The following is a 24592-nucleotide window of genomic DNA, read 5'->3' as shown; positions in this document are numbered from 1 at the left end:
GGTGGAACACTGAACAACCAGCTATCCAGACTGCACACACAACAGTTCTATATAATACTACTAACAATCTTTATTTTTGCCAGGTCAGACAACAGAAGCAAACAAACTGCTGATTTTCTGTATGCAACCCATTTCTAAAACACACAAGAGTTGCATCAGCATTTTATATATTCCATAGTACCAGCTTTCATTTTCAAAATGAGGCCTGAAAACTTATATGGCCAAAAATATCTTATGTTTTTTATAGAAAGACTCTTTTTTAATGACATTTTTGCCCCTGATCAATTAATATTCCCAAAACTTACATTCTGTTCAGTCAGCACACAAGTGGCAGCAAGCTGCTTAGGGGGAAGAGAAATGTGAGTTCCCTCTCCACCTTCAGTTCATGATTTGATTCTCAAATGATCACCATTGCATTCTGCTGCAATTCTCTCTTACAAGTTAAATTCCAAAGAGAGATGATAAAGCCAGGCCATTACAGATTGGGCACAATCTGAATTAAACTACCTAAAACTAGATCAAGATAAAAATCCCTGCTCGAGATAAAAATACTTGTGTCAGAGAACACATAGGGAAAACTGGAATAGAGAATAGTGTAAGAAGCGCCCCAAAAGATTCAGGCTAATATCATTACACTGAAAGAAAGAACAAACACTTTCTCTTGGGTTTTGCATTCCAATGACCACCTTAGGATGATATTCAAAAGGTTTTAATGCAAATGAATCCTAACAGTAAATCCAGCAAGGGTAATTAAGCACTCCACTAACAAGGAAAATTCCTGTAAACAGCATCTTTAAATAACCTTTCTTACCCAGTAAATCTGCACCTTCATCCACATCGCCAATTAGGCCAGAACCAGCAGATGACAGCTCTTCAAAGAGTGACTCTGTATTTCGGTCAAATGCTTTGTTCTCTATGCCTTTGGTAGGAGTGCTGTTCAAAGAATTAAAACAAGACATAAAAAAAAGCAGAAAGAAAACATTCCCACAAAGAAGAAAGTTTTCTGTGTTTTTACCAGTAGTTCATGTTACCCCCAAAAAAAGCAGAAGTAAAATTCTCAGAAGCTTTCTGTTGGCTTAGAGTCCTAGATTCTATTTTCAAATACTACTTTGGCATCAAGATCCCAAACTTGAAGTGGCTGCTGATATTGCGCTGGTCAGGACTTTAATAAATTAAAGCATATCAAGTTTTGGCATATAGAAATTCGGCCCCGTCAGGACTTAGTCAGCCCAAATGCCTAAAGAACAAACAGCTCAGCCAAACTGGAAGTCATTTAATATAACAAGAACACAAGAGAACCAAATAGTCAGAGATCAACATATTCCTCTGGCCAGAAAAGGGGCTCCTTTCACACAAAGATCTTACGCCATTAACATTCACTATACAAGCTAATTTTTTCCATCTCATCACAAGAATGAAACACACAGACATGTAACATATTTGAAGGACTTGTGGCTAGACCCTAAATTGTTCAGAGCTTGCCTAAAAGATCAGGCACCCCCATCCCACCCCCCACTGCTAACACAGCACTTGGTTTTTTTTTGTGGGGCTTTAGAGCTTTTGGAAGAAATGTTATCCTTCGCAAGTAAAAGCCTGCAAGGAAGCAGACTCAAGCAAAAGCATTCTGCCAACACTAGGATTCCACCATCAGAATCTGACAAAAAGAGTGCTGTAGCATTTGCAAAGACAGTCATAAATCCAGATTTTAAAGATATGGATGAAAACACAAGGACCCAGCTTGGAAACTGCTAGTACATTGAAACCTTGACCTAGGGAGAAAAGGCCTGTTGGTATAGACCTTTTGCTTGAAATATGGAAAGAATATTAAAGCATTCTTAAGTCTGCTGTAATATGAAATACCCTGAACGTTCATCAGGTGTAGCAACAAAATGAAGAACTTGTTGCACTTAAAGCCTCCTGCTGAATTTGGGGAAATAAGGTCACAAAAGCAGGAGATCCATAATGTGTGATCTCAGTCTGGTAAGATTTCTAAACAAGTCACAAGTTCAAAACCAAAGTCTGGTACCTTCTAAAATCGGTCTTACTACTCAAATCACAACACTCAACTTACCTGGAGCCCTTATATCCACTGAGATCTTTATCCATATCCAACTCTGGAGTTGACTCAATGATTGCCTGAACTTCAGATTTTTCTTCATTTTCATTTCCACCTAGGGAAAAGCAAGTGGTACATCTCCATAAACAAAATCACCGTAACATATGAAATTACCTACACGTAGTTGTTATTAATCAATCAGCAACTTCGTAGACTTCTGTTCAAAGACTTATCAAGGTAATTAAATGAGAAGACCTATAGATTTTCATACTCTAGTGCAGACACTGGAATTTTTAAGTGTCTCCTGAATTTAACTTAAGTCATCCAATGGTAGTTATTTCCCAGTATTTCTGCAATCGAAACCAAGCAGATGTCTATCCTCTCATGACTTTTTGTGTCTAGATGAGTGCCACTTCTGCTGTTTACAAAGAAATGTCATAAATAACTCTAATTGTAGAAAAATAAGGACTAAAGCCACCAATAAACAACAGACTTCTATCTTTTACCAATATTCTGTACTCCTAAAATATTGAGTAAAAAAAAACATTTCTCATTTGTGGCACAACAATTAAGATATTTCACAACAGATTAAATATGAAGTCCATAGTAACCATGCACTAAAAAGTTAAAGCAGCTCACCAGTGGACACATTTCTTGTCTCTTGAGCTACCTGTACTTCAATATTCTTGCTTACGTCCAGCTTCTCATTCGGCATATCTGCATCCTTCGCAAGCCCTTCAACATCTTCTTTTTGAGGAGTTTCAGCAGGCAGTACAGGTACATCTGAAGCAGCTGTGGATGCTGGAGTCGTAGATTTTGAGCCTGCTTGGCTAACGTCAGAGAGCTCATCCTAAAATTGAGCAATTACCATTTAAAAAAATGAACACAAATTAAAGTATTATTAGAAGAGTTAGGCATATAAACTAAAGAACAAACACTAAAATTACTTTATTTTACTGAAGAATATCCGAATGCAAAGAAACAGGAATGGAAAGTATACTTCAAGCCAGTACTGCCAAATTAATCTTTAGACTATGGCTGTTTCACTTCTGTTAAGGAGGTTATAGCTACATAAAACATGCCCTTATTTTTAATACTAATGTTTGATCTCAGTAATTATAGTCACAACTTCAGAGTGCTTTTCTGTTAAGTCTTCCAGACAACAGGCAGCATCATTCCCATATTAATAATCATTCAGCAGTTCATTGCGTACCTAGAAGCTTCCCAAAGCTGTTAAAAAATTAATTGTTCAAAACGTGCATGGTATCTTAAAATATCTACTTTTAAAAAGTAGACATTGAAACACTGATGCAGAACATGAATTTAACTGAAATAAAAGTATAGTCTTTGCAAGCACATCACTCAAACCCTTTTAATGCACTTTCCAGTCTGAACTGTAAGCCCTGGCTGACATTGGGAACGAGACATTGAACTGCAGTGACTACTTGTCCGGTTAGATTTCAGATCAACTATGAACATCAGTAAACAGCTCCTTCTTAGAAGCCAATTCCTGGCAGCAGTTTACATTGCTGTGACACTGTATCAAGAATCACAAGTACGGCTATTAAACCAGCTGCTAGACTCGAGATTATAATCGTTACTCAGACAGGGCTGCATTAGGCACTGTGTTCGAGGGCAGGCTAGCCTGTGTATGATACAACTAGAAGCTACTACCTGATAATACCAATAGCCCTTTTCTGGACTTTGTCTCCTTTTATTCACACCTTATGCCTCATTCATGACCAGTGCCATACGACCATCCAGATGTCTGAACTGTGACTTAAACAGCACATAACAGTGAACCAGAGCTCACTGCAGATATGAAAACAAATTTGTCTGTCTGGGCCAGTAATTTCTAGCATACAGCATTAGAGGAATCTCCTTGGGAAAAATCAGGATGAAACATACAGGCTGCTATATGCAAAACGAAGGCAGGACAGTAAGTTTTGATAAAAAAGTTCTTTTGGGGTTTTGTTTGGGAATCACAGGTGAACGCAAGGCTCCTAGACAAGTTTGTGACATTTAAAAAAAACATATCTGTTAGCTCAGGAAACCTAAACTTGTCAAGAACAAAGCAAGTTTAGATTTTGTGAAGCAAGAATTCATCATACTGCTAGTAGCACTTTTTGAGACGGAATTGAAATTGAATTTTAAGGTTATTTAAAAAAAAAAACAACAAAAGAGACCTGCATATAGACACACATTCTCCCAATTGTACTTAGTGTAAAATTACTAAGAACTTTAATTTCTCAATTTTTACTTTTGGAACTTCCTGGAAAGATAAGATTTTAATTTGTGGCAGCAAGGAGGAAAACACACGATTACATATATCAGCATAAATGTAACGCTTGCATCCTATAGTGACATCTCCACATGGAATCTGCAAGCCCTAGAAACAAAATTCATCACTTTCAAGACCTGCCTGTCAATTACTTAGTTTTCATCCTCTTTTAGTAAATTCCAAAATAACCAATTATTAATATTTGATATTCTGACAAAATTATTCAGAAATACACTGAACTAACAGATGCCTCCAAAAGAATAAAACATGTACACTTACCCATAGTTATACAAGGCAACAAAAGCAACATATGAAAGTGTTATGAGATACGTTGTAGCTGTTAAAAAAAAAAAAGCTACACAATCTACCCAATTGCCTTTTGAATTGGTGAAGTTCAGCCTCTGGATAATGATTCATACTTCAGCAAGCAGATACAGAAAGGAGGAAATGGTAGCCCTTACCAAGGGAATCCAGAGTTCACACAAACAAGGAATAAAACCTCAACAGAGCTGCTGGCTCTGTTCAAACATTTCTACATCTTTGTATTCCAAAAGCATGCACTAACTGATGCAGCACAGAGTGATCACTGACTTTCACACAAAAAGCTCAAGAAAAACAGCTTCATAGTGCAAGAGAAAACAGTGAAGAGAATGGTCCTTTCCTTAAAGGAATTTCAAATAAACCCATCTATTTTACATTTCTGACTTTATTATCTACTATATTTTTTAGCTAACTCTTGGAAACTATACTGATTAAACTATCATGAATGCTTGTTCTAGAACTAGTGAAAATGAAATGCAATTCCATTAAGTGACAATGAATTAATCAAAATATCTCAAAGCCTAAGCATTTGAAAGTCAGTGCTGTGTTGATTTTGCCAAAAAAGTCAAACCTGCTATGTTGCCAAAAGACTTCTCCTGAAAAAAGAAAAATTAGTTTTAAAATTAGATAATTAAATCTGAAGAAGTAGAAGCTCATCTGCAATGCTTTGCAGAAATAAGCAGAAGAGAATGAATGGTACATAACTATATGTTGTCTTAAAATGATGTCCAGCAATGTCACTACTGTACAGGCCATGCATACCTAGTCTTTTTCGTCTGGGTTTCTCCCTGACACTTACTCTGTGATACTTTTAGAGGAGACACTGACCATTAATGAAATGTTCATGCATGAATGGAAAAAAGATGCCTGAAAGCAGCAGAATCTTGCTTGTGCCTCATACTTGATGTTAAAAAGAATGTAGAGGAATAAAAGTATTAGAGAAAAAAGTTTCAAGTTCTGGTTATGACTTCAGTATATCATGTTATTCAACAGGTTCACTTCAGAAGTACTTTACATTCGTAGCTGAAAAGCAAAAATGCTGCTTTGGACCTAAGGAACTTTTTCTGACTAACTAGGTTTGAAAAATTACAGTCTGTGCCGTTTTGTAAATTCTCTTTTAGCAGTGCATTATTTTTAGAAGAACTATACCAAGAAGCCTATTTTGACAATATATAGTAACCAATATAATTTTCTGAGGGGACAGGATGGGATCAGAGCCTTCCCTTTATACTTCATCTCCACCTACTCTTAGTCATAACTTTAAGCTGTATTTCAGTCAGCTCTCCTGAAGTCTGTCAATTTATTGATGTTAACTGGCATAGGACAAAGGGAATAGGACAAATTTAAGATCCAAAAATGGTCCTAGCCAAGAGTTTGTTAAGTGACTAATTTTTAGATCCAAACTCCTGTTGTCATTTTGATATGTTTATAATTAACCATTACTTACACTTCCCATTATCTCCATTTGACCTCTAGGCAAAAAAAAAAAAAGTCTGGGTTCCAGTTACTTCTGCATAGCTTTTTAATTCTTACCACTTTAATATTCCCCTGCTACATATTAAGTTCGCTCAGGAGGAAATTCCCCTCAGCTGTATGCCTTTTCAGCAATAACAGTACATCCATAGTCTTCAAAAAAAACCTCATCAAGATAAACATATAGGGAGACTTTACACATTCTGGAGTTCTTCACCCTGCAGATCCCTCCTCCCGCTGTGTTGTTAGCGTGCCCTAGTCCCGACTGCCAGATTCATCACACTAACACCACTCCCCCATTTTTCCATTTCTGCAGCTTGTTCTATGCCACCCTCTCACTGTTGGAACATAGAACAATTGCAGGAATTATAGCCTAACTACATGTAAGGGAAATCATAATCACAGACTAATTTAGGAAAGTTAGGTCATTCTCAACTCTGTGGTATACCTACACTATACGCCTGATAGTAGGCAGAGGCTGCCTCTGTACTAATTAAAGCTTTCCTTCTAAAACAATATTAAACCAGCAGACCTGTTTACACTATCTAGTCACATTATCTAGTGTGTAAAGACCAAGTGACTGACCTTTGGAAAGGGTCCTTAGTCAGAAAGAAAAAACCCACTCCTGCAAGTAAGAGAACTAGCCTGTATTACAACTGATTGGGAAAAAGCAACCCAAACTCCATTTCTTCCAGTAAGTTCCCTCAAAGCTCATTTGAGTAAGCAACATACTTGGCTTACGCAAAGATGATGTAGGGGTTTCCCTCCTCCCCTTCAGTTTGCTTTTTCTCCTCAGCAAGGATCTATAATCTGTTTACAGGAGTTTCTCCTAACACACAAGGCAGCCAAGCTGAGTGCTCACCTTTAGGCTTGTGTGGGACCGTGGCTGGCTTAGCTCGTGGAACTTCCAGTGCTCTGACCCAGGCGTTTCCCCTGCTTCTCTCTGAGTTTCAGGTGTAAGTAGTGCATCTCCTGGAGGTAATGGGAAGATGCCCAGTGATATCGGACGCTCCTTTCTGTTTGAAAGAGAGACAGGTTTCATCAGCCATTTCAGATGTCACACATTTTATTTTCCCACATGCCTTTGAAATCAGCAGGGAAGTGGTAAAATTATAGGTTCAAACACTCATACGCTGTGCTCTATTAAATATACAATGTAGCATACACAGTTTGTATTACAGCACCTAAGTCTTCGTTTCACATTGTGTGATTACAAATAGCCTATTCCATGGCTTTAGATAGCAGTTATTGATTGCACTGTAGCTAGTCTATAGTAAACAAAAGTTTTACAGAAATGGAACACAAACAGGACTGTAAGATGAAAAAGTTTCCTTATTTCAGACTAAATTACAGTTTTCACCAGCCACTCTTAAAAATAACATTTTGCAATTTTTTTTTGGCAAGATACAGTACCACAAAACTTTGACAATAGCCAACTGCTAAATCATTAACTGCAGCATTTGTGAAAGTTGTAAACAATCAGCTTAAAGTCCAACTCTTCTCAAAATGTATGATATTTTTCTTCTGAAGATCACAGGAATTACATGCATTTGTATAACTGAAAAAAAAACGGGTCAAGGAATTACCAATGTTAAAACTAGCCCAGCCAAAAATTGTGTGGTTTTAACCAAGATTAGTTCAACACTCTACTTCATCCCAAAGCTGCACAAAAGCTCGTGCCAGTAAGGCAAATTACTTCATCCCAGCTCTTCACCATCGCTGCTATCTTTATCACTTCCGTAAGGCAAATGTTTGGAAATTCCAAAGCTTTGTACATTGACCCTCGGGGGAAAAAAAAAAAAATAAAAAAAAAAAATCCCCAAGTCAATCTTGCCATCAGTAGTGTGATCAATAAACAAAGAGATTAATTCTTCCTGCTAGCAAGAGACAAAAACATTGTGTAGAATGCAACTCATAGGATGCTACAGCCAGCCCTGAAAAGGAAAAATATCAGCCAGGGATAGAATTGAGATAAAGCAAAGTATTTGTTCAGTCAGAACAATGAAATACAGAAAAAAGGACTGTAATCAACTAGCTGAGCTTTAAGTATACTGAAGACAGAAGATAAAAGTGTGCACAATTGATGGCAGAAAATTATGCTTCTTGAAAGCATAGCCCATAAGTACCCCTGCAGAGACAATCCAGACAAAATACTAGGGATTTGAAAGATCTCACATTTTAGCATTATAAAAAGTCAAATCACAGCCACATATACTTTCTTTTGCAAGGCTTTTCACAAGTTAAACATAACCTAGGCAGAATTCTGTGCACAATTAGTATGTGCATATAAGTTATATGCAAAATATTAAAGGGAATGTTGAAAAGCAAAAGGAAAAGCTAAGCATTTTTATAATTCTGGTTTGGTTTGGTTTTTGTTTACTTAGAAGAAAAGGTAGTCAAGAAGGGATTGTATTTAGCAATTAAGCAGTAAACTCCTTTTGGTAAATTTTTACATCTCAAAAAAACCCAATGTTCAAACAGCAAACAATTTTAATTGGCATGAACCTTTCCAGCCCAGGTGTACAAAGATGCTCCTTGTTACAAAAATCCTTGCAACTAATTCTCACATTGCATGTATCTTGGCCTTTCATAAATACTATTCCAGGTTCGGTCATTAATTCAGAAGTAGTTCAGCAAAGCAAAGTAGGCAGCAAAGCAAGTAAAGCAAAATCAGTCAGGGTTACAAAATAAAAAGCATCAGATACCGTTCCAGCATCTGCAAACTAACTGTGCTGAAAAAATCTTCGTAAATATAGCCATAGAACTAAACAGAATTTGGATCCAATGATTCCCGCTATTGTAACAGGTTCTGCTTTTCTTTAGATTTCCCACAACTCTAATGTGTGTGGGGAACAAAAGACATACCACATAAGCTTAGATTATGTCAAAAGACAGACAGAAACCATTTCATTGGTTAAGAAGTCCAGCAACAAAAAAAGGAAAAAAAGCAGCCCTTCAGTGGAAAAGAAAGCCGGTGATAAAGCACGCATTGTGAAGGGCCCTTCACTTTGGAAAACACCTCCCGGAGCAATGCTTCAGAGCAGACAGATTTGCTTACTTGCAGGATATGCCACAAAGCTTTTCTTTGCAGTCTTCAGAAGAGAGAATTTAAAGAAAATGGGTACCAAAAAAAAGTTTACAACTGACATTTGCTTTTTTGCAGAATAGTTTTAAATAAATTTTATAATGAACTTTTTTTGATGTGCTAAAACACAGTTCAGGTGCATTGCAAGACTACGCAGTAAATGAAGTTTGAAAAGGGGGCTTATTTTGGAAATGAAGGTTATTATGTGCATGTCTGCATTAAAAGAAATCTGATTAGACTGAAGCAATTTCAACTTATTTCACTGGTTGTTGACCAGAAAGCAAAGAACCCCTTCTACTCCCCCAAAGTCCAAGAAATATCTGTAATACAACAGTGAGCAGAAGACAGGCACATGTTTTAAAAGCCTAAACTAATATTCTGAAGTGATGTACTGAAGCATTTACAGGAACCTTTAGGATAAGCAACCAGATGCTCTGTTCTAAAAGCCGACTAGTGTTAAAAAAATAGAAACAATTCTTCCACAATTAGATTTCTCCATCCTGTATTTTTCTCTTTTTTAAATGAATAGAAGACTAAGGAACTGAGTTCCAATTCCTGTAATTCCTAAAACAAATTAATAGGGGCAGGAAAAAAAACATAGCTTCCCAAACCCCCTCAAATCCCTTAAATATTCTCTAGGGGAGCAAAAGCACATTACAAAAACCCCCTCTTTCTTAAGCCATCTGAGTGCTTAAATATATATATATATATATATATATATAAAAATATCTAATAGAAGTTACTGAACATTAAGTTCAATATTTTGCTTTGTTTTTCAGAGTTGGGGGTTGTTTTGGGTTTGGGTTTTTTCCCCCCCTTTTAAACTAGCACAGCCTTACTAACTAGATCAGTCTATAGAGAGTTACATTTCAAATTTATTTTATTTCTTTGTATTTAAATATTCATACATGTTTATGATCAGTTATTAATAATTCATATTTCTTTTATCTATTGATTGGCTTTAAACCTTTGGAACAACCCTTCTGTGCTCAGAGAACCAAGTTAAAAGTGTACTACCATAGAAAGTTTACATGCATCATGTATTACGGAGAAAAAGTCACATAGCTCGCTCAGAGAACACTGTTTTCCAGCATTTTTCCCTTTTAAAATAAATTTTACTATTAAATTTACAACCACAATTAAAGTATGTCAAGTTTTCAGGTCAGAAAGCTACATTTTAAAACTTTTCCAACTGCTTTCCCTTTGTAATTATAGTACTAAAACATGTCAAGATTACTTTTGGTCACAATATTCTAACGCATCTCTGCTACTGCTCCAGGCAAGTAGGACAAACAGAACATAACTTGAGGGGGGGACAGAGTTGGCAGCTTGCCACACAAGTACGGAAAAAGAGAAGAGGATAACATTTGGCTGAACAATAGTGAATAGGCTTTAGGAGTTCTAATGCTTAAATAATGAAAGATTTTTTTTTTCCCCCACCAACCAATAATCAGATTTTTTAAAAAATAATGCAATCAACTAATTACTGTGGTTTTGAGATCATCAATTAACTGATCTTACACAATTCTTTTGATTAAAAGTGAAATTTAATAGTACAAGGCCTCAGACTGCATACATTTATGGCTACATGAGAGCAGCCAAGTACCTGACAATACACTGAACATTGAGCTTTATCCATGACATTATCATTGCAGCTTTTTTTGCAGGTTACAATAAACCAATGTAATAGCTTTCAAAAAAAAAAGAAAAAAAAAAAGAGATACATAAGCTGACCTTGTACTTGCTTAAATAAAAGGCAATGAAATTTGAGTGTATAAAAATAAATATTGCTATGTCCCAGTCCATAAATATTATGTTTCCAAAGAATTTATAATTTATACATAATTTACATGTCTAATTTATCCTTGCTCTTTCTGTTTGAAAGGAAAACAGAAAGCAGAGAAAAAGAAAGAGCGCATGAAGCCAAGGTTCAGTAGGTCAGAGTACCTGAGTATCCTTGGTAGGTTCTGCGTCAGAGCTGGCACACCAGTAGAAATAGAAAAGTGCACTAGCAGCAAAACAGAGAGCGATACCAAGATAGCCGAATTAATGACCACCGCCCCGCCAACGAAGCCAAACACAAATAGCAGCATGCATCCAGGATTCATGGCGCTGCGCTGGCATGGTGAAATGCCGGAACCAAGAAGGCTACACAGGGGCCGAGGGTGTATCTTTGTAGGCAAAGTCTGTCATTCAGCCGCTGCCACAAAAACAATGCCATCAGCAGCAGCTTTCTACTCTTCTGCAGCAGCTCCAGAGCAATGACATCACCGCTCTCCTCCCCCTCGCGCCGCGAGCCGCCGCGATCCTCACAGCATCTATGCAGCAACGCAGAGACACAGCCAGCCCTGGAGTTATTCTCCCCTCCTTCCACGCGGAGTTCATAGGCTAGAAAGCTTCAAAATCTGCATAATATATTCACATCGAGCCCTGAGAACAAACGGGTACCACGATACACACCTTCATCAACCCGTACGCAAAGCGACGGCAAGATATCAATTATTTTGGGACAGCTGCTGACGTTTTCCCTGCCTACCCGAATGCAAACACTCAAAAAAAGCTGAAATTGTTTAAGGCTAACGTACAAAGTATATCTCAACATTTACCAGTACGACAGCAAAAGCTTCTTTCTACCGATTTCTACACTATTCTCTTACCGCATTCCAATCATACAACAAATCTTTCCGATTCAGCCGAACCGTTGTTGTGGGATTAAACAACAAAGTCTTGCAAACACAAATGAATGGATTTTTTTTCTTTCATTTCAGGGTGAGAGCGTAATAAATAGCTTACCTAATTCTACTGTGTGTTGTGGATTCTAGCTGATCACCCCCTGTTAGCTGATGAAGTTTGGTTCTTTCCAAGTGCTCCATATAATTGTGAATCATCTGTTTAAAACGACAGAGAAACAGCAACAGATATTTAATAACATTTACTTTTACTACAACTGCGTAATTCTTGGCCAACGCAATATAATCTTCCTCTGTAATGCTAAAAATAGTAAAAGCATTCAGAAACGTTAAAGTAGAAGATAAAGAAAAAAGTAAAACTATACAGTGTGTAAAACCACAAACCAGAAGAGAAGCCCATAATAAATTAAAAAAATTGGAGAACATACTTGTGCATTCAAGCACAGGAAACATCCTAAGGGCACACAAAGTGCATGTGATATTACAAATGAGTTTTAAACAGAGGTACCATGTTCAAATCCATTTTGAAGGTTAAGACCTCGTATGTCCAGCAGATATTAAAATTTATTACGTGACAATACGTTTCACTATGGCCTAATTGCAAAGTACCGCAAAGGTCAGACAATATGCACCTCAAGTATTAAACTTAATGAATCCACAAACTAAGAATCAGTAGGCAGAAATATGAAGTCAGCATCTCTTTTTTTTCTTCTAACATTCAAATAAATTTCAGCTTTCTCTATTTTCTAGAAGTGAAGTTTGGTTTTAAATTATCTAGACTGACATCTCATAAAAAGGACTGAGTGCCTATGGATTTTTAGCACTCAAGATGAGCTTTGCTTCCTTGCTCTCTTTCTTTTAAGAGAGACAGCCACAGGCCAACATGCTGATTCCTGCAGTCATGACTTATTTAATGAACCCTGATTCCAATCAGCCAAAGGATGATGCTACTCAGCATGTAACTGATCCAAAACATGCATGGGGAGAAGTAACAGATACTGCTGCATCACCGCAAAAGGTTAATTCGGACATACATCTTTGAAATTAAAACTGGAAAAGCCTGACGAGAAGCCTACATGACATTTGATATTTTTAGCATTTCGGCACTCACATTCACAGATGAATAGAGCGCTCGGAACAAAAGAGAAAAAAAAAAAAAGAAAGAAATCATAGGTGTACTGCAGAAGAATTTAGCATACTTTTTTCCTGAGACATATTCAGGTCATATCTCAAAGGCTTCCTCTAGAAAAAAATACCTTTCTGTAAAACTGTAATTTCTTCTGCTATTCTAGAAAAAGTATACACGCACTTTCAGAGTAGCGTTATTAACAGGCATTTCTACAACCAATATTACATAACCTTTTATTTTAGGGGCAGTTGCAAACATTAGGACTGAATTCAGCAGGACTTGGAAACCTACATCTACATGTTACTTTCAAGTCAGGGTTGATGTGTCCAAGGGCAGTAAGCTTGACCTTCAATACTACTAACTTCAGTTAATATCAGCTTCTCCACAAACACTGCTTGCCAGCATTAGCTATATATGAATATATATTCTTAGTCTGAGATTTTTCTGGTAGAGTGAACTGGCTTAAATACTGATTGATGGGTATTCCATAAATCAGTAACTTACATGGTAAATACTGGTTACGTACAGATCCTGGTTTTCCCTGCATTCACCTGAACTAATTAATATAATTCAGACCAGCAAAACCCCCTATCTTACTATTTTTAGAGAAACATTATATAATATACTTAAATGCTGTCAAAAGCTCACAAAATTTATCCTCCAACAAAATTATATAAATGCAACGTTTTACTAGGACCATCTCATTTGCTTTCTGAATGTTTTTAATGCTTGCTCATACACAGAAGCAATCAAAAGAATTGAAAGCTCCACCTTCAGCTATCCACATTTCTTGGTTTTTCTGTTTCTACCAGGCAAGCAAAATTAGGTGTTCCGATGGCTTCTGTGCATCGTTTTACAAACAAGTTTATTACAATCCAAATTAATTAGGAAATTCCTGGGGAAAAAAAAACACTGCATGACTTTGAAATGCACATTAGACCATTCTGTATCCTGTTCATGTATTCCCTCATCATGGGAGGGAGATATTACTGAACAGAAGCTGATCTACCTGCAAACACTTCAATTCACAGCACACCAATTGGTTTCTTGAAGCAAAATTTTAAACAGAACATCTGTGGTGCTTTTTAGCTAGTGAACAGATGCTGAGTAACTAGTACCTCTCCAGGGAACAACACATGGGGGGAAAAAAGAGCAGGGTCAGTAAAACCCACACAACTTTCATGTTTTGCAAAGTACATGGTTTAACCTACTTTCTTCCCTCCTCTCAGTTTATGCTTTTGTGTACTGAAATGTCTCATCATATTTATTACTCACATAGAGGCTAGAGGGCAGCCTCTATGTCAATTTAAAGGACTGAACCCAACCCAGTCAATTTAAAGGGCTACGTAGCTTAGTATTGTTCTGCGGATGAAAACAATGCTGATGGTAAAATAAGCAAATCTGTAGGTGACATACTTCCGCATAAAGCATATAAGCTATAGGAACACAAAACTAAGATGAAAACTCAAATGTACGCATCATGGGCACGTGCAGTGCAGCATGGCAATTTAGAATCATAGAATTATATGATTCTACGTGCACATGCAGTGCAGCACGGCAATTTCTCCACAGATCGAAGCTATACGTGCCTGTGATGTCCCAAAAATCACAAGTACAGGTGGTACCACCATGCAAAGTCCACACACTGCCTCAATCCAGAATCCCAAAGATGAAAGTTGACAATACTGGAATATTCCTCACCCTCCCTCCCTACCCATGGGACAGGGGGACTACACAGCTGATGCTGCAGGGTCATGAGACATAATGCATGGATTCAACTTCTAAAAATCAGTTAATCAGAAGGTTGAAATAATAAATTAAATACTGTAGCTTATTGGGAAGTTAGTTCACTGTAACTGCTCCTCTACAATAAAATTTTGAAGACTCCCTCCAAAACCACTGGGATTTGAACCAGATGACCTCCAGAGATCTTTTCAACCTGAACTACTCCAAGTCTCAGCATGTCCTTGAAGTGTCATCTTGATTAAAAAAAAGTCTAATGAATTAACACACTAGAATTCTCAGTGCTCAAAATCTGATCAAAAGTTTTGCTATGTTTTGATATTACTCAGCTATCCAAAGGAAAAAAAAAAGTTTAATATTACTGACAATTTAAAAATAGACTTAAATGGATTTAATTTCTCTCTACTTGGCACAATTCCTACCAAAGTTACACTAAAGGACAGATGATAAATAAAGGACATCTACTACCCTTCTTTTCAACAAAAGTTGCAGTCAATGTTTAGTCATCCATAAGCTTTTACTACTGACAGCTCACCTTGCTGCCCCTGAAGTCCACAAATATTTTGAATATGACCAATTGTTTCAAGGAAGACATCATAAATACTAACCACTTCAGCATTGTTGTTGTAATTAAATACATTGCTCAATTACCATTAGCTGATGGGATTAAAGTTAAACTCGGATCTTGGAAGAACTACCTTATTTAGTTAACAGCATTTCACAGTTCACGTGTTAGCTCATTTTAGGGCACAACACGTACAAACTGACTGAGCTTCTGAAGACATTACAGCATGAATATGAAAGTCATTCCCTTCGAATGCAAGTGACAACCATGCAATGTCTTTCCATCTCAAACACACACTCAGATTGGTTTCCTCATATGGCACGTGACAAGTTCTACAACTGTAGAAAGTGTTACAGGTTTTTCTACATCTTAAACTTCAGCATTCAGTGAGACAATTAACAGCCTGTCACTAGTTTCTACTCCTACCCTTACAAATACGAGCACTCCCAATGTACACAAGCCTGATACTTTCTTTGTCACAAACAAATGTGTATATACTATGTTGCGGTCATTGTTACCTGCACTTTTTCCTTAACCAGGTTGAGAGCATCTCCTTTATACCTTCCTTTTTCTTTCACTCCTCCTTCCTTTTTGTGTCAATGCTTTTACTCCCCCAGGACAGGTTTTAGTAATTCTTTCACTGTCAGACCAGGCTCAGCACTATAGCCCTCGCTGTTCATCCCGTAGATCCAATCAGGTTTGGCACAAGCGGCTCCTCCCTTTGGGAACGTGCGACCAACTGTGTATATATAGATCTTTCTGTGTCCCACATAATCTAGATTTATTAAGGTAACAGACACTTCTAGAATCTCCTTGATTCATTACAAAAGTCCTAAATACACTTCCATGTAACTACCTTTTACCTGTAAGGATTTGTGGTGAGCTTGTCACCTAAGTAAAAGCATCATTCCCACTGGTGAGCTTGATGCATCTTTATCCACATGTAAGACGATGTTGCTGGCAGATACAGTAGTACGTAAAGATGCTAAATCCAGGCTTTATGCATCAAGCTGTTAATGCTTAGCATAAGGCTTTAGAAAAACTATTTGCTTGAACAGATATCTAAACTCTATCTCAAAAACACTGTATGACTGGTACCCATGCTTAGCCACAATTGTAACTAGACATCTCCACTTAGCCTTCTCTTCCTGATTCCCTATACAGGGACTTGCTGGGGATATCTGTTTATCCAAATGAACCTGACAAAGTACATTCCCAATGCCAGAGACAGGCTTGCTGTTCTGTCACATTGTATCAGCGCAAAGCACTGAGAAACTTCCATGGCCCAATTATGCTTCATTAAACTAAGCCCATATTCTGTGTGTCAGGGAGATATCGAACCATCTTAGCCTTGTGTTTCCCAAAGGATAAAAAGAATCACTTCCTTAAACAGGAAAAAAAAGTTTTATTTTGGAAATCTGTGCAGAGAAGCACCGCAGGTGTTAGTCAACTCTCAAGCAGATGCTAAAGTACTGCTTTGCCTCAGTTTCCCAACTGAGTAATGAATGTAAAACAGCCTTCAGCCAAGCCTTTAAAAAGCCAGTGCCATAGTTATGAAGTGTGCCCCATTAATTATGCAGAAAAAGACAGACGCTTTACATCCTACTCAGGGGAGTTTACCCTGAAAGAGTCACTAGCAGCAGCGCATCATCTCTTTGCTGCAAAGGCAAAAAAGCACCAACAGGTACGTGTAGAAGACAGGACTGCTTTTATACAGGCAATACAAGAAGTCAGTTTTCTATTAAACAGAACAGTATTTGAGATAAAAGCTAACCGAGTAACAAAATTCCTTTCTAAGTCTATAGAGCAAAGGTCTGAAGATTTTTGGATTAGACCGCTGTCAACCATTCACCTTTCTAGCCTACTGCCCTTGTATGATTACTTCCTGCATCTGGTCCTTTATAGCCAGGGAAAGATGGACAAGAGACTTTGCATAGTTAGATTCCAGAAGTTCAAATTCAGGAACTCCAGCATACTGCTTTATTGCTCATCTGTTCTAAGCTTTGGAACGGAGGAAGATCAGCGCAAGATCAAAATAAGCTGCAAGCAGAGGAAAGACAAGGGACCAGAGCACGTTAACTAAGCAGGGGATCACGCCATGGATGTAAGAACACATTCAGGCTGCATTCATACATTCTGTCCTGACTGAACAGATTATCCTCTTCACTACCTGCCACAAATGCCCAGCTGCACTCCACCTTCCAACCTGCCAACTCAACTGCTCAGGTTATCATACCCTAATCCATTTAAAATCAGGCCAGTTAGCTCAAGCATGGACTTACCAGGGGAGGAAGCTTAAGGGGATATATCCCACTCACACCCATTAGCTCGTCTCCCACTCTGTAGAGAGCACCAAGATAGAGGCTAATTTAACAGAAGGGTGAAGAAGGCTAAAGCCTCTTTCCAGAGCTTTAACAAGCCAAGGCAGCCCTGCTGTCTCTGCAGCTGCAAAGACACCTTGTTGCTAGGGCAGGCTGGTGTCCCGGAGCTGCAATGCAGAGCCCTGTCTTCGGCAGGCTGAGCTCCAAGGAGCACTCCAGCATTCATCACAACGCACACCGCAGGCTGGGGTTCGGTTCTCGGGTTCGCATCACTGGTGTAACTTCCCGTGGCTTAAGCAGTTTAAGTAGGTCTTGGTCAATTTTGACTGAAACCGTGTAGGTGAAATTCCCGTCAGCTGCTGAGCCAGCAAGCTTGCTGGGCAGTGATCTTCAGCAAAGAGGTAGCTGCAGGCAGGTAGGGTTAGTGCTGAAAGAGGAGATGGCTACAGAGCCTCAGTGAAATCAAAAGTTGGAAAAGACAGACATCCAAGTCTGAAATGCTAAGCTGTGAATTAAAGAAGGGGGGGGGGGGGTTGGGGGGAGGTCTTATGGAGAGAAGCAAATACTGAAAAGAGGCAGAAAAGAAAAAAATTGCTAGAAATTAAGATTGCAGAAAATGCAGTCAAGTTACATCTTTAACACAACATCTGTCAAAGTAATCACTGCCAACATCTTAGAGCTAAAAAAAAATATCCTTCTAATGGTCTGTTTATTATTTGGTCAATTGAAAGAAAAAACAATTGCCGTTTCAGTAAGTACCAAAGATGGATCGCTTGCAAAGACAATGGTGAAGCTGATTCAGAAGGAAAAAGTATTCCTTCCTAGAAAAACATGAAAACACAAAAGATTTCAGAAACAAGTATTGTGACAGAAATATTTAAGACAATAAAATTGGTAATTAAATGCTTAAAGTAGGTTGGATATTTATCAAAATATCTTGCATTAAAAGAAAAAAGTTACGACGCAGACCTAAGCCACTAGAATTTGTTGGGAGAAAGGGGAGCAGGAAATCACAAAGGGGATAGGGGAAGATGGGCACTATTATCAGAGAGTCCTTCCCAGTCCCCAGGGATTTCGGTCCCCGAGTCTTAAACACACACCAGATATCAGCATTAAAATGCTGCCCTCCTGAGACAGTCTATGACTAAAACGAGGTACATCAGGAAGTTCGCACTTCAAAAGATTCACAATAGTGTCTCTAATTGTGCTCAAAAATGTCTTTGCAAATGAAGATAAGGAGTATCTAGTTAACTTCCTGAGGTTAGTCACACAGTCGGCTCTCAACCTTTTATAAACAACCACACTACTGGTAGCTATTCTTTGTCCGTAGTTCCCAGCCCAGACCTAAGCTTTTGCAGCCCACAAACCCATTACCCCATCAACTCTCCATGTCCTATCTTTCATACACTGTTGTATTTCAGTAGCTGCCAGCTGGTGGCCTGAGAATTTTGTGTACCCCTAGTAATGTGTACACACGCTTGTCACCTAAAGACAGAGATCAATGTCTACGTAGACAAAAGCAGAAATACCCTAACTTAAAGGTGTTTCTTTTTAGAAGCTACGCGATATGAATTTTTCTTCATCATCCTGATTTCCTTAAGCATTTTGGGTTGTCAGAGTTGGCTAAACAAAGGGTGAGAGGTGAAACATTAAAAATGGAAAAAAAAAATACTGAGACTGGGGAAACAAAGAAAAAAGGAAGTAAACATGCTGAAAGGAAGGAGTGCAGGACACATGAGAACTGATTTCAGGAGCACAGAGATATGAACATACCATGTTGCATTACAACATTTCTTTATGAAGAAAGAACACAGTCACCTCGGTAATAATAAAGCCCAAGGAAACCCCTCTCCCTACACCAAAGAAAGTGAATTTAAGATGCAAAAGCATTTAATAAATAGGAATCAAACCAGCAAAGGCTGTTGTCCATTTTGGAGAAAAACCTATGTAAAAAGATATTCAGAACATCTCATTAGCATTTCATTGAATTAGTGGTGCCCAATACATCTAGTTATCTTGAACTCTGAAAAACAGGATTCAATAAAAGCCTGCGCCATTTCAATTGTGATAGTACCCAAAGGTTCTGAGTAAAATAAATCCAAACTCTGCAAGCACACAGTACTCTGAAGTACTTCCAGTTCAAAAGGATGTAAAAAAACTTAGGTGGGCAGCATTAAGCTTTGTCACTTCTCGTTTTACTTAAATTTTCAGTTTTCAGCAGATGCAGCATTCTAAAACAACTATTTAGCAACAAACGTGATCTTAAATACATTAGGATTTCAGTAAATATACGAATACTTTTATTTAAGAGCTGCAGAAATCTTGTCATACAATACTCAAGAGCTACATGCTGGTTGTGGTTCCAAGCCACTTTCAGCTGTTATCAGTATAATTGCTAAGGAAGTATTAAAGGTAACCAAATCCAACATCTGTATTTGCTTTCCCTTTCCCCACATGTAGGCTTTTGAACTATGAACAGTCAGTATTGCATTCCTCTCTTTGTTAGGGATGATCTAAAAACAGCTATCTGACCTTTCAAACAAAGGCAAAGCATTCAGAGTAGAGAACTGTGCTCAATATTGGGGCTCCAGATTAACCAGAATTATTCAGAGAACCTAATGATTTCCTCAGTAAAATAAGTATACTAGTTAGTCAGTAAGCACCCTTGCATGGGGAAGATGACCTGCTAGTAAAAATTGAAGTACTGCAAGTCCCTTTATGCTTTAGAACCAACTTTAAAAGTGTGGCTCTTATTTAATTTAACAGAGACAAACTTGTCCCATCTTCATTAGCAAACACTGTTCTCAATAGTTAGCAGTAAGTATGGCAGGGACTTCTTTTAATCATGAATCTCAGTAGGAGGCCATTTTTTGCAGGTATTTGTTCCTTCAGTGGTACAAGTAAAACCAACAGAAAACTGCTGGAAAGAGTACCGAGACTGCAATTTAATTTCTATTTCTTTGAAGTTTGTTAGTGTGAAGAATTGCCTTTGAAATATGAAAAAGCAGATTCCTGGGTTTTAAAACTTCTGAATATCTGACAAAGCTATAAAATTGACAAGCATGTAATCAAACTAACATGGAGAAACAGACACTTAATGTGAATGAGAAAAACTACATAGCCACATGAAGCCTGGTTACAACTAACATTAGCAATACAAACATTCAAGCATCAGCGAATAAACCAAAACATCCAATAATTTTCCCAACTGCTCACAACACAAAGTTTTCCACAGATCTACAATTTTACAGATACCCTGAATTCATCTTGGCATAATGACCTACCTCTGTATGTCTTGAATGAAGTGCATTGTATTCCTTCTTGAGTTCTGCCTCCCGCTCCTCAAGTCTGCTAACTGGAAGAAGAAAAATTTAAAAAAAAAAGAATTAAAATTAAATTCAGAGTTCTAGTAAATGAGACTGACTTGCCTAGGACTAGGCAACCAGATCAGAGATAAGAGTATTCTTAGTAGTAAATAGCAAAGAGCAGGATAAAAAGTTCGTCAGTTCCCGTGTTTTTAAACTCTGACCACTTGAGCTTCTCAAGTACATCAACAGCAGCACAATCTTACAATTTACAGTCCTTGAAAAAAGCCCAAGTAACATTTTCCCTAGCTGATGGCTAGTCCAATGAGAGGGGATTTTTACATTCAAAGACTGCTTACTGCTTGCACTAATCCAGATGGTTTCACACGCGCACGTGGAAACCATAGGAAGAGGCAGAAGCCACATCATACAGCTAGACTCAGTCTTGGATGAGAGCTGTGAGCTCCCGTTAAGGCTCTACATTGGTTTCCTAGAACATAACCACACATAATCTCCAGAGGTGTTTAACTAGGACAAACATAAACAAGGTATTTTTTGAGATAGCTTCAAGTCATATGTTGTGGTACAGAAATTATGACTTCTGCTGGCATTGACTCATATTCTACTGAGTATTAAGGCAATAGATGCAAGGAAAGAAAACATTTCAGTATTTCTGTAGGTGTTCAAAGAAATTAAAAATACATCTAGCAGATTTAGTAGAAATTTTGACAATAAGTTCACATTAAGAGGAGGTGAGCTGGAACAAACTGTGATATCCCTGTGCAGTTAATTTGCAGAAAAACTAAAAGAATTCAGAACTTTCTTCACAAAACTTATTTTTTTTCATTCAAACAGAAAACATTTTTTGCCGCTTAGATGTGAATTCCATCTTTTTGTTTAGGTATTTTTGAGCACAATATTTCTGTGACATATGCATGTGTTTCAAGTTTTGTAACTGAGCTTCTATTACTCCACTTGCCATGTTTAAATACCCCTGGGAAGCTTCAAATTTATAGTTACCCATCTCCAGAGACTTGTTGCCAAATGCAAATTATCTGAAGACAAATGCCAGCACCTTCTCTGCCATTTGCATATTCTCATATTGCCAGCTGGGCCTTCTGAAAATTAGTTCTCAATATACCATTACTTTTTGCTCCATATATCTGGGTTTTGGCACAATATTTTATCATAAGTATGTTTAAAAAAAAAAAATCTTTGCCAGAGTCAAATGCTGGAACCAAAATACATAATTGTCTACTCACTCAAATCTGTGTAAACATTCTTTGCTCCTAATCTAATCTTGCTTTTATAAGAACATCAAGTCCCTTGACACAGCCTTTTGCAGTCCACCTATAAATATCTGACCAAAAGTATTACCTCAAAATTTTATTTTATTTATACTAACGCAAGATTGCACATTTCCATTTCTGCACTGTTATCAAACTAAACAAAAGCTCTTTGGGTCAAGTAGCAGTAAGTGATGTACAACTATAGAAAATATATTTTACAGCACAATACATACATAAATATGTATCTTTGAGACGCAATGCAGGACAATATCTGATGACTGGAAGATTTTAGTTTATTATTTTTAGGCAACAGATCTTTTAAGCCTCCTCATACATTTAAAGGGAGGCTATACAGAAGCTTGTGGTAAGTGCCTACAGAAGCAAGTGTCAGAATTTATAGTTACAAAGCTTGACATGGCAAACCAAATTTTATCCACTAACTTAGACTGACCAGCATTTTAGTCAGAAGTAATTACAGTTTACAACAGTTGACCATCAGAGACATCCTAGCAGTAACCAGTCGGCAGCTATGAGGCAGAGCTCGGCAGCTTCAGCTGCCCACGTCCCATCCAGCGATGGCTGTGCTCACTTCTGAATACACCATCGCCAGGCTTTGCATTACAGTTCCCAGCATCTCTCCTTTTCCCACAGACCAAGGACCTGGTGGTAACCTTTCCGCTGTGCTAAACCTGCTTTAGGACAGGCAAATAGCCTGGAAATCAGAAAGTGCAAACTGCGTGACTAATTAGCTTCGTGTTTTGTGAAACCAGCTCCCTCCCCTAGAAACAGTGTCCAAGCACCCGGCGAGAGGCGAGCAGTCCTGCGGCAGCTCCGTGCCCATGCTGCGTCCTCGTGAAACGCCGCTGCTTCGTGCTGGATGGTGAAGTCATGGTTCGATACGGCCTCACCAGGAACTTGCAAAGAAACTACGGTGATGCACCCCGACGTTGTTCGGTATGCTCGTGTCTAGACAGCGCGGCCAACTCTGGCTCCTAGAGATTAATTTTATCCGGCGGATTCTGGGAAAAGTACTCGACACAGTGCATTTAATGTCAATTAATGCCACATTAGGTGTTACAAAAACCTTTCTTTGTAGCTGCCCATAACCTACCTTCATGAAATCCACAAAACCACTTCCCACTGTTACAGATATAACAAACACTTTTACAACAGTCGAAGTTCCATAACAAAGCACACCATTTTCTCCTTCTATGGCCCAATTTTAAATAGTTCCTTAAATCAAGTCATAGAAGACAAATGTACATAGATATGGGTACTGCATAGTCAGGGAGGATATATCCATTAAATCTGGTAACTCTTTTTGTTACACACAAAGATTAAAAAAATGAAGGCCCTAGAAGATGATGTAATTGACATTCAGCATTTCTGGAAGTCACTTCGAGCTGTGTAACACGTTACAGTCCTACAGCTGGAAGTGTCAGTTATAAGCAGAGGTACACCAAGTTTATATACCCTCAACAGACACCACATTAGCAGTCCTCAAACCAGGCTTTTCCAATACCAGCAGGATGATATACAACACCAGAAATCTATTCTACCCAAAACATCCCTCACATCAAAGATACGATCTTGACAAAGCAACCAACTGAACACACTTTCCATTTAAACACCGTGGAAGAGATCGGTTATTCCCCAAGGATCAGAGATCACCATGGACTTGAACACAGAAGATACTCGAACCTAGTGAAGAACAGCCAGAAGGATTTTGAGGAAGACCACCAGATTCTGGCTTCAAAACCTTGCAGACACTTAAGTCACTATTAAAGTAACATTCCCATCAGGAGCAGCAGGAAACTAAACAGTAATGAAATAGGAGACAGAAAAAAATGCCTACCACTGGCACAGAGATGTACATTTAAAAGTAAATTGTTGCCAGTTCCATTATACTCCACTAGTACACAGAAGAGTGGAAGTCTGGAACCACCCTGATAACATCCCCGCAAGAGAAATGGAGCTGGGCGCTGGTACTGCCTGACACACACTGGGCCCACAAAGTGGCAACCAGACATAGTTCCCATCAATTTGACTTTTAAGTAACAACACAAAAAAGCTCCTCTGATACTTCAGTCTAAGATTTTTTTTTTCCACTAAGATCTCAGATTCTTAATGGGTAGATGATAAAAGCAGTTTGATAATACACATCCTAAAAGCAAAATATCCATTGTCTCTGTTGTAATATGTCTTTATAAAGCCACTATATCCTTCTTACATTATGGAAGATATTACAGTGCAAGATTATATTGCGTAAGATATTACATGTGCAAAATATAATACGCATCAAAAAAGTTTCACTCTTCATGGTTGTAAGTCTAC

The 24592-nt window shown here is 38.1% G+C and overlaps 1 protein-coding gene across 4 annotated transcripts in view; it reads right to left on the bottom strand.

The window, feature by feature from the left end:
• Window positions 1-24592, bottom strand: part of SPAG9 (sperm associated antigen 9) — a 65635-nt gene that overhangs the window by 26440 nt on the left and 14603 nt on the right. For 2 of the 4 annotated variants that reach the window (XM_010578691.1, XM_010578692.1), the window contains exons 3-8: window positions 20949-21019; window positions 12010-12104; window positions 6994-7147; window positions 2696-2906; window positions 2072-2171; window positions 812-933 (exon numbers count right to left, since the gene is read on the bottom strand). In XM_010578691.1, coding sequence (XP_010576993.1) covers window positions 812-933; window positions 2072-2171; window positions 2696-2906; window positions 6994-7147; window positions 12010-12104; window positions 20949-21019 — 753 coding nt within the window. Of the gene's footprint in view, window positions 1-811; window positions 934-2071; window positions 2172-2695; window positions 2907-6993; window positions 7148-11163; window positions 11463-12009; window positions 12105-20948; window positions 21020-24592 lie in introns of those variants that run through there. The other 2 variants (XM_010578693.1, XM_010578695.1) reach the window with 1 other exon arrangement.

The sequence above is a fragment of the Haliaeetus leucocephalus genome, unplaced genomic scaffold (genome assembly GCF_000737465.1).
Source record: "Haliaeetus leucocephalus isolate CR32 unplaced genomic scaffold, Haliaeetus_leucocephalus-4.0 Scaffold646, whole genome shotgun sequence".
Taxonomy (NCBI): Eukaryota; Metazoa; Chordata; class Aves; order Accipitriformes; family Accipitridae; genus Haliaeetus; species Haliaeetus leucocephalus.
Note: the sequence above shows the minus strand (reverse complement) of the source record. Positions and strands in the feature narration are given on the sequence as shown.